Source organism: Ascaphus truei, chromosome 5, assembly GCF_040206685.1.
Source record: "Ascaphus truei isolate aAscTru1 chromosome 5, aAscTru1.hap1, whole genome shotgun sequence".
Classification (NCBI taxonomy): Eukaryota; Metazoa; Chordata; class Amphibia; order Anura; family Ascaphidae; genus Ascaphus; species Ascaphus truei.
Window position 1 is genome coordinate 86,042,619 of NC_134487.1, and position 11,701 is coordinate 86,054,319.

Consider the following 11,701-nt stretch of genomic DNA (forward strand, 5'->3'; position numbering starts at 1 on the left):
CTCTCTCTCCCCCCAGTCTCTGTGTGTGTCTCTCTCCCCCCCCCCACCCCCCCATTCTCTGTGTCTCGCTCTCTGTCCCACATTCTCTCTCTCTCTCTCTCCTCCATTCTCTGTCTCTCTCTCCACCCCATGCTGCCTCTCCCCATGCTATGTGTGTGTGTCTCTCTCTCCCCATGCTGTTTCTCTCCCCCATTCTCTGTTTGTCTCTCTCTCCCCCATCCTATCTATTTCTCTCTCCCCATGCTGTGTCTATCTCTTTCTCCCCCCATGCTGTCTCTCTTTCTCTCCCCCTTGCTGTGTCTCTCTTTCTCTCCCCCCATGCTATGTCTCTCTCCCCGTGCTGTCTCTCTACATCATTTGAATATACCTTCCATATTGAAATGATCATACTGTTTTTCTCAGGTAAAGAGTACTCCTCCAACACCACTGTTTTTTTCCCTTTTTCATGGTCTGCATGTGAGTAACGCCAAGTTTAGGTATTGCTTAACTAATTTTAAGTCCCTGCATTAAACTGAATTGACTTTAGTGGGTATGTGCTTTTAGAGGGAACACATTTTGTGCATCTCATTATCACTAACAGCTGGTATAGTGTAATTAACGCCGTGCTCTTTCCAGGAGAAAACATTACTTAATTTTATATTATTAGCCTTTAAAGCTATGTGGGAAGACATAAGGTAACGTGAATTTATTTTAAATAATTTAACAGAGCTTTGTGGATGTGGCAATGTTCTCCTTGTGTTTTGTTGTGAACACAGTGGGTTTTTTTGCATTACAAATTTGGAGTGACGTATCTTGTTTACCTGAAAATGTTATCTTTTCAGTGATAAAACAATGTTGAAAAACCTAGAGATTTTTTAAAGTGCATTCCTAAGTAGTTTGAAAATGAACTAGTGGCAATTATACGTTTAATAAGCTAAATCTTGGTAATTTATACCTTTACAAAAATGGTGAAACAAGTGTTTTTAAATATTTTGTAAAACTAATGTTTGAAAACAATGTGCACTTAGACTTACAGTATAAGCAGCATTTGTTCTTTATATTCTCTATTTTTGCATGATAAGTAATTACCCTTCCACAATCCTAGTTATTAATTTGAAGGGGAAGGAATATTTTATTTATATATAAAAAACAAGTACATGTTAAAATAGGGTTTAATACATCACACAAGCATCAGGGTTAAATACAAAAAAGAAGGGAGCGACGTTTCAGACCTCCCGGTCCTTTATCTAGCTCCTATACCATTGTACATCACACTGGGTCAACATATAGTGAAAAAAATCAATCTATTTTGGCGCCAAGCCACTGCCGGCCCACCTCCCTATGGTGGATCAGAGAGGTCAACCCTTGTAGCTAATGCGCATGTGCAAACGCATTTCTCCAACATGCTGTGATGTCAGCAGTACAGAGAAGACGAACTGGAACATTACTGGCTGAATCTACAATTTGTGCGTGTGTGAGCGCACGTAGTGTGGGTGCATGCGCGTCATATCATATTTACAGACTCCATCCTACCTATGTTTTTATTGTGTGCCCCAGTGTCTGCACGTGCTCATGCACAGTACCGTGTGAATCATCTCTAGCCACCTCAGTGTGCCCTAAGTCCACCCTGTATGGCCCCCTAGTTACTGTTAAATGCGCAATGGGTCACAAGCCCAAGTGTGAGATACATCTCAAGCATAGCCCCATAGTGCTGTAGATCCTGTGTCAAAAGCTAGAACTTGTATGCATAATCAATGGCAGCTAATGCTGCCTATGCTTCAGCCATCAATGTTTAATGTTCCAGAAGAGCATACCCCCTGTAAAATAATAGAACGTGTATCAAGCATCATGCTAGACCATGCATTTTTAGCCTTAACTCCACCTTTAAGGAAATAAGCTAGCCACAGCTGGCAGTCAAAAAAAACTTGCAATATAATCCTAATAAATCATCCCAATAGAGCCCAATACAGATCTCAGTAGTCACCAAAGTACTACATATTCATCTAAATCAGAGGTGGGCAACCTATTTTTCAATGTAGCCACAGGTGTGGCGAATGAGACGTGAAAATCGCACACCATGCTTTTCTTTTACTTGCGTCACTACAAATTTTAGCTCCCATAAAAAATAACAGTTCAAGGTCGGGTCTAGACTCCAACTGAAGCTAGAGGGGAGTATTGGATGGCTATGTTGCGTCAATGACTCATTCGCGGAAACCAGCACACGCCGCACTTTCATGGCCAATTCGCCACTTGTGAAAATTGGCGACAGGATTGCCCACCTTGGATCTACATCATAAAAAAAATCTCAAAAAAATCTCAAAAAAATCTGTATTGTATAATCTGCTAGAAGGGAAAGACCATGGGGCCTATGCAGAGAGCTGCGAATTTTCGAAATTCGCCATTTTTTGGAGATAATCGTGCAGAAAACAGCAGAAAATGGAGATTTCCGAAAAACGCGCCAATTTTTCTTTTCTATTTGTAAAACTCGCCTCGCGGCTGGCGAGAACCGCAATCTCGCCAGTTTAAAAAATATCCGTATGCAGAGAGGCGCGAACGGCATCTAGCGGCTGTTCGCGCCAATAAAATGGCGCGATTGTCTCCGTTTTGCCTCGCCAAAAAAAACTGCCGCTCGCGGCCATTGCAAAGGGGAAAAAAAAGGCGCGAATTTGTTTTAACACATTTCTGAAGCGCGCATCTCGCCAATTTAAACTCGCCAGACGCATCCATGTTAAACATAGCACAATTCGCACTTTTCTGCATATGGAGATTAAAACTCTCCAAAAAAGCTCCTTTTTATTAAATTCGCCAATTTTAAAATTCGCTGCTCTCTGCATGAGGCCCCATGTGCTTTCCCAAGATCACTATAGAAAGAATTCAAATATGACATAACTATAATACAAAGAACGTATCATCATAATATCTTATCATATATTGAGGGAGAAAGTAGAACCCCCAATAGACATTCTCAATTAAAACCCAAGTAGCATCCTAGTTCAGGATAATAAAAGAGGAAGGAAAGAAACCTAGGAATTTCAGAGCTCGGTAGTAGGTACCCAGTGACGTCCGACCCAATCAAAGTAAATGTGTTGATATATATCTCGAGTTCAGGTCCTATACAGCCTACTTACATTACCCATATATTTGAAAGGTAACAGATAAGCCCACAGGCCACTGGTGTATCCATGTGCAGTCCAACTTCCACCGTCGCCACATTCCAGTATTCCATGGGTAATTTGCTGCAGCAATGTGAAGCAATACAATAGGCAAAGAATTACCATATTAAAAGAGGTTAAATAAAAAGATACAAATCACACTATATTAGTGAGGTCATATTCTTTGCTAAGGCTGCCTGGATGTAATATGCCCATCTCCCGAATACAGAAGGCCTCCCTTTTCCTCAATTGGCGTAACCTATTGCCACCTCTGACTTACGCTACGCCCAGCCTGTAAGAAGTCTGCACACTTCCTCCAGGCTGGGCATAGCGTAAGTCAGCTTCGATTTCAGGTCATTGAGGTGGCTCCTAAACCTCGGAGAGGTGTAGAAAATGGGACAATTTATATTTTGTTTAATTTTCCTCCTTTTCTCACCTGTCTGTTTTTTGCTTCTTCTTTTTTTGTATGTCTTTAACCTATACCCATATTGAGTGATCTGTTCCCAATATTATATTTACTGGAACTAATGCAGAAGTATATATTTTGTTATATGCTATTTAAATGTCTTTCCTCCAGGTTGTTTCTTTTTGAAAGGTGCACTGCTCAGTGTAACTATATTTTGCTGCGGTATTTTAACTTGTATTCTCTTGGTGATCCCAGTGGACTCATTTCAATTTACTGAACCATCAATTTCTTTATTAAAGTGTTCCACTGTACTTTGTCATGGATGACTATCTGCACTGCGTTTAAAACATGGCATAGTATCGCTCATGGTAAACTTTGTATATGAACTGTTGTCAAAGTTAGATTCAAGCACTAAATCTGAGGTCATACAGTGGTTTTCACTATTATATAAGCCTGTCTGCTGAAGGACACAAAATGATTAACTTAAGAATCTTCAAACCCAAGGGAACATTGTGGTAGAAGAAATGAAAATCTGATAAAATAAAGATCTTTTGCAAGATTCATGGCTTTAAGAACAAGGACATTTGATATAAAAATCTTACTTAGAAAGGTGGAGACAATTTCATATAAGGACATTCAGTCCACAAATATTGAGGGGAAAAAATAAAATAATGAAGTAGCATTTCTAAATTCAAAATCTCAGCTAAGGCACTAATGATTTTTACGATAATGTAATACTTTCACAAAAAAATCTATCAAGTATTGTTTTTACATACATACATAACACCTACTGTATCAAGAAGTCTCATATGCAACTATGGGCAAAATAATACATTTCTAATAGTTGTTGTCTAATAAAATGCAGACTTTTATTAAATCCTAAATAGGATTATAACTAAAGTGAGTTTGGAATTAAAAAAACAAAAAACAAAGTGATAATTCACACAAAGCCAAAATATATTCAAAAGGCCTATAACCAAACAATACAAAGAGGACAAGTGAAACAAACCAATGCACTCAATTAGCACAATTAAATGTATTTAAACAGAAATCAAAGAGAAAACAAAAGAACGCTTTGATACATTGTCACAAAAGCACAAACTAATGAACAGCCCATCAGCATATCAAAAAGTTAAATAACTAAAATAAATAAGGGAAAGGGCAAGATAAAGTAATCCACAATAAAATGAATTGATTTTTCACAAAGTTTGTAGTTGTATTTTATGAGGGGGATCATGATATTACTTGTTATCTTTTTACACGTTTGATTATTTATAGATCATTGTTCTTCACCACTGGAGAGTATTGCATTAAAAGTTGAATTTGTAAAAATACTCCATAAAACAGGTTCATTGAGAATTGTTACACAAACTTCAAGAATATTCCTGCAAATAACTGGTTCTCTAACCAAATCTGTGTATGAGGGGTTTTATTCTGAAATTAAAATGTTCTGCTTCTGATTAAGACAAATCTTTCACTTTCATAATTTGATATCCTTAAAATGTGATACATAGAAAATATACAGCCTGACAACAAACACAGATAGATGTGAACAATCACTTAAAATTAAAAAAAAGCCTGTGGGTTACAATTATGAAAGTCTCCTAGCTTCAATGAGTAAATGCCTGTTGTGTGCTCTAGATCTGGCTTGCATAGAGTCTTATCTCTGAAATATAACTTGCTGTGAGGGAATGTGTTTGCAGGAAACTATGGACAAGCACTTGGGTAGGGTCTGAGAGGTATAGTATGATGATCCTACTGTACCTCTGGATGAACCTCCGGAAAAAATAGTGCAACAGTTGGCCAAGCGGCAATGCAGCATCTCGCGTCTGCCGGCGATGCATACTTCCGCAGTCCCTCCTGGACGGCAATGTCAAGTAGTAGAGTGAAGAGAGAAGTCCGGAGCAGCAAAAAAACGGCTGGAAGTAACTTCCCACGCGTTTGACGCCTAAGTGGCACTTTTTTAGAAAGCGCCTCTTACTGTAGGGGTGAAACACGTGGGAGGTTTTTTCTACGGAGATTACTCTCTATGGAATGTCCCAGTAAAGCCATTTTTTTACCTGCATACTTTTGGGGGCTCTTCCATTCCAAACTGCCGCTTTTTTTTGCTGCTCCAGACCTCTCTTCTAGCTTCAAAACTGAAATGTAAATGAAAAAGAAAGGCGGTTACAGTATGGAAAATGTTGACTTGTATACCGTACATTGTGTATTACTATTTACAAGAATCAAGTGGTGCTGTGAGTGTCTATTTTATATAAATAACTTAATGTAGAATAATCTAGGGGGTCGGAGGGGGGGATATCTGCACCTGTATTGCACAAAGATATCAGTAAAAAGGTGGTCTGGAGAAGAGCAACTCACTTGGTTAATTTATTAAACTCACAAACCCTATCAATAAATGCCTCAATTGTCTAATGTACAATATGCTCATACTTGCCGGAGAAAAGCAAATGCCATAACTATGGTTCACCTTTGAATCTAAATGATAGAAGGCTAAGTGGACCCATTAATAAAAACACACTTACAAATGTGAAGGGCTCAGTTTATATACAAATACATTATGCCAAATAAGTATATCTCATGTTAAGGAAAGATAAAATAAGCAAACATTCAGAAAAGTGTCTGGTTGGTTGTGTTTATATTTAAAACTGCATACATATTTCTTGTCTTTCAGGATGGTTGGTGGACATTACTGGAAACTATAAATACATGTACTTTGTTTGCGGAATAATTGTCATCACAGCAAGCATCTGGTTATTTATTGGAAATGCCATTAATTACAGATTATTGGCAAAGGAAAAGATGAAGGATGGAAAAAATACAGCAGAGAAAACTCCTGATACCAAGGAGGCAGAACCTTTGACCAGCACTGAGATTGTTGATGTGACAACAAAGTTATCTAAGGCCCCAAATAATTCATCAGAAAGAGAAACTAGTATATAATATGAAAATGTATTTATTTGTGGTAAAGTGTATTTTTGCTGCATCAAAAAACTTGACAAAGTATTACATGAGAATAGACTGTTGATTATTTGTCATTGAGTTATAGGATGTCCAAATCTAAACATCTGTATCTAGGATTGCATTTCATTAGGTGCAAATTAATTAAGAAAAGGTAGCTGAACACAATAGTTTCTGTATTTAACTGCTAGCAGTTCAATTAATAAACAAATCCATATTCTACACATATTCCATTTTTAGATGTGAAAGATATAACAATTGGGATTGGAGCAGTGTTCTTTGGAGTATATTGTATCTTACTAGTATTGAGAAATATGTTGTTGTCAGACCTACACTACCTACAGAAAATATAGTCTTAAATCCTATTTTCCCTAGAGCTATAGTGGACATTTAAGAATATTATATATTTTAGCAAGGATGTTAAAAGCACCTTAAGTATAGTCATAAAATACCAAGTTGTCGTTACCTTGCAGTGTTTCGTTGCCTGATGTTTCTCTACAATGACTACGTTATACTGCTTGACTAGATCTTCCACTAGATTTGAAGTATCAAACTGCCAGCATTGCACTTTTCAATAATATGACCACATTGATATTCTCAGAATCACAGAAAAATATATCCCGGGGTATTATATTGCATTGCTTCAGATTCCAGAATTCCCTATACATTTAGTGATTCCGTGATTGACCATCATCTTAATATTAGATAAAAGATATAATTATTATGAGGGTCTCTTGTTTTTTTAAGCTATTGGTCTTACTTAGCTGGTATTATGATTGTTTTACCATTATTATTATTATTATTCCTTACTATTTACAAATAAGCATTATGCACACATACTGTATATGCAAGTAATGTAATTCAGAAATGTACAACTCAAGCGCCGTGATTCACTATGCTCCAATGTGGGGTATCGCACTACGGCCTCATATTAAATGCCATACCTCGCATCAGTACTTAGTGAATCTCCCCCATGCTATGCTAACTTTTACAGAACACATTCTAACTTTTCCCCATTTTAACTAAAGGTTTATAGGAATAATTAATTTGTAGATTTTGTGTTTTGCGAAGTTATAAAATATTGTATATCATTTATACTTGACTTTTCATACAATACCTATCAGTAGTAATAATAATACTATATATCTTAGGCTCCGTCTCAATGAAAGACAGCTTTTTGACATGGTGTCTATGCTAAATGGCAGATAGCCTTACCTATGTGAGTGGACCTCCACGACAGTACCATTTAGGAAACCTGGACCTTATTTTTTGAACCGTATTTTTAAGTCTGATCAATGCCTCAGATGCCTCAAAAACACACAGGAAGAATATGAAAAGTAAATACCTGTAATGAAAACAAGAAACAGGAAAATAAACATTGAACAAAAAAAAATACATTTAAACGTATGACTATTTGATCAGCAAAAGTTATCAAGTATTTAAATTACCTATGTATGTAACATATACTGATATAGTCCAAGAAAAGGTGAACTCACGGTACCTGTCATAGATTCCACACGTGGTCACCACATGTGGTCACAGAACCGCCAATAGTACGAAGAATAAAGTGGCACTTTGATGGTCTTCAAATCGTTAAAAGGTTTATTAATAAAAATACCAACGTTTCGGTCCGCTGGCAAATCTATCAAGATGATAACGTTTCACCAGCAGGCTGAAATGTCGATCTTGGTATCAATAAATTGTTTTTTTATGATTTGAACACCACCGGAGTGCCACTTTATTCTTGGTAATATATACCGTATTGTAAATAAGAGAAGCTCAAATCTACGGTGTACTGTCCTAATGGAGTGCTAATGTTATATTAATATACCGTACAAAAAAATCACTAGAACATGGTTAGTTGCATACAGAATTACTACATATCAATATAACAAATGTTTTTTATATATAATATAATTCATTTAGCTATTTTCAAATAGCAACATCATGTGATATCAACCCCTCCCTTACCTTCTGAGGGAATAGGAAGTGGCCATGAACTACTGTATATCAAAAGTAGATAACACAAGGATGTTTTTGCTTGAGGACAGCATATTTCAGAACTGACTGACTTAATTTTGGGATGCTTCAAGTTGCATGCGAGTTCTGAAACAAAGATAATATAATTTTTAGACTTTTTAACGTACTGTATCCCACGAAGCTTGGTTCCTATTCCAGGCCCTAAGCCCACTCAATCATAGATGTAGACATAATGGATTAAACTTATAACAGCCCCAAATGTGTTTTTGTACTATTACCTGGAGTGTATTTTAATACACAACCTAATACTGTTGCAATACAAAACTGAAATTAACATCCATATAAAGCATAGTTCATCCATAATAAATGTCCAGCGGCATTTGGTATATTTATTATAACAAATTATATATTTTTTCCGCTTTCAGTAAACATTTAAACAAATTTCTTATGTATTTTTGATTATAGTAAAACAAAATTAAAAGCTCTATATATGCAATTTGTATGGCTGGTGGGAAACATCATACCCAGTATTTCCTACCACTTTTCATTATTTTTTTCCTGTCAACATTTGCTGATCACAATTGATCAATCTATGCAAACCCATTTGCAATGAACTGTGTAAGTAAATAAAGTAGATTAAACATTAAAATAAATGTATGTGGAACAGCTTTAAACCTTCATACTGTACATTTTACTCAGTTTCATCTCTAAAAATACACAGTACATATGAACCATAATGTGTGTGTGTCATATGCAAGCAATGTCATATGCAAGTAAGTAATATATATATATATATATATATACAGTATATATATATATATATATATATATATATATATATATATATATATATATATATATGACACACACACATTATACTGTCATTGTGGGATGATTAAGAAATGCATTTATAACTTGAATCTTTTTTTAACATAACTAAATAACACTATTAGTCCAATTTTACATAATTGCAAGGCAAGCAAAACTGATCTGCAAATATTGCAAGCCTTATACAGTATTTTATGATTGGCACTTTTTTTTTTAAATGTCTGAAAACCAACGTGATCTATGTCTGTCAAGCAAACATCCAAATCTTGAACATAAAAAAAAATAATGATGAAAGTTTATCTATATAAAAAAAAAAACAATTATTTATTTTAAAATATACAGTAATTCAGCTTGTATAGAGATCTCCACTCATAAAACGTCAATGTTTCATATCGCAAACTATTACGTACATTTTTATAAGACACATGAATGAATTGGTATAATATAATATAGAATGAAAAAAGTTTTTTTAAGAGCAAAAGCTAGTACTAGCCCCAAAAAGTATTACATTTGTACCAGTTTACATTGAATATTTAAGTCAATGAACTGTACAGATTGTATCAAATATTCTGAAAATTGAGCAATATAGTCAAATAGGTAACTTTATTATCATCAGAAGCAAATTATGTTGCCAATACTGTACCAGATTATTAATTACTGTCAACCAATATATTTTTAAATTTTTTATAGAAGTACTATATATTATTATTGAAGTTAAATGTGTTGACACACTATAAATATCCAAATCAGTCCACAAACTACAATACATTATAGATTATGGGTCAGATTTTAGACTTTTTTTTTGGTATAACTGAAAGTGCTACTCGTGTCAACGATCAAATTGTTTGTCAGTAAACTGAAATATGAATTTTAAAAAAATCATGCAGTTGATATGATATAGCCATAAGCATAACGCATGCATACATCTGCAAAAAAATAGTAATTATTCTACGGCCAATACATTATTGGATATTTGATCAAAATAGATATTTTTATGGTGTTTTATTATCAACGCTAATGTAAGATTTTGTATTTCTAAGATACAAAAAAACAATTGGACATCATTTCCAGGGTTTCATACTTATTTGCAAAACAAATATGTATAGATGCATGAAAATGCCTCTAAACTCACACAGTTTAAAGCTAAGCTACAGCCTCAAAAAATGATGATATCATTTATGGTGCAGGACAGTTACATTAATATATTTTCACATAACTTTTACGTCTCCCAGTCCCTAGATGGTGCAATGTAACTAAATTAGCAGGTGACTAACACGGGTTATTCATCATTGCAAAAGAAACTGGGGCCTATGTTCTAAAATTTTATCTTACATTTTTTGTGTGTGTCAAAATTATAGTGCTAAAAAGTAATACAAACCTTTGTGTGTGATTTAGTTCATATAACGCATCATTTGTTGTCTGAAATTATTTTTGACACATCCTTCATGTTGATTACCCGATTGATACAATTTAAATTGAAACAGAATTATGTGCATTTTTACATTTATAATGTAATAATGTCATACTAACTAGTATTAGTAAATATACATTTTTGTGTAATATTATTTATGAAAGCTATACTGTGAAAATAATAAATTTTGATAACCTGTGTAATAGGCATCCATGCTGCGTCAGATACATTTTTGGGTTGGTACATAGCAACTGAAATCTGCGCTAACACTATTTATTGGGGTTATGCCAAGTTGAACTTGGAAGACAATTTTGATGCATTTTGTTCTTCATTTTGTGGCACAGAAATATTATTGTAAATACATTTTATTTGCATGTTTAATTCAAGTCCAGTCCAAGTCCAGTCCAACATAAAAAAATATATATATATATGTATGTATATATATATATATATATATATATATATATATATATATATATATATACATACATACACACACACACACACACACACACACACACACACACACACACACACACACACACACACACACACACACACACACACACACACACACAGTTGTGTGTGAAAAAGAAAGTACACCCTCTTTGAATTCTATCGTTTTACATATCAGGACATAATAACAATCATCTGTTCCTTAGCAGGTCTTAAAATTAGTTAAATACAACCTCAGATGACCAACAACACATGACATATTACACTGTGTCATGATTTATTTAACAAAAATAAAGCCAAAATGGAGAAACCATGTGTGAAAAACCAAGTACATCTTATGATTCATTAGCTTGTAGAACCACCTTTAGCAGCAATAACTTGAAGTAATCGTTTTCTGTATGACTTTATCAGTCTCTCACATCGTTGTGGAGGAATTTTGGCCCACTCTTCTTTACAACGTTGCTTCAGTTCATTGAGGTTTGTGGGCATTTGTTTATGCACAGCTCTCTGAAGGTCCAGCCACAGCAT

The 11,701-nt window shown here is 34.9% G+C and overlaps 1 protein-coding gene across 5 annotated transcripts in view; it reads left to right on the top strand.

Annotated features, from left to right (window-relative positions):
* SLC16A7 (solute carrier family 16 member 7) overlaps window positions 1-11,312 on the top strand; it is a 92,316-nt gene extending 81,004 nt beyond the window's left edge. For 3 of the 5 annotated variants that reach the window (XM_075600147.1, XM_075600149.1, XM_075600150.1), the window contains one exon: window positions 6,212-11,186. In XM_075600147.1, coding sequence (XP_075456262.1) covers window positions 6,212-6,480 — 269 coding nt within the window. In that variant the 3' untranslated portion in view covers window positions 6,481-11,186. Of the gene's footprint in view, window positions 1-6,211 lie in introns of all 5 variants that reach the window. The other 2 variants (XM_075600148.1, XM_075600152.1) reach the window with 2 other exon arrangements.
* Window positions 11,313-11,701: the final 389 nt, after the last annotated feature.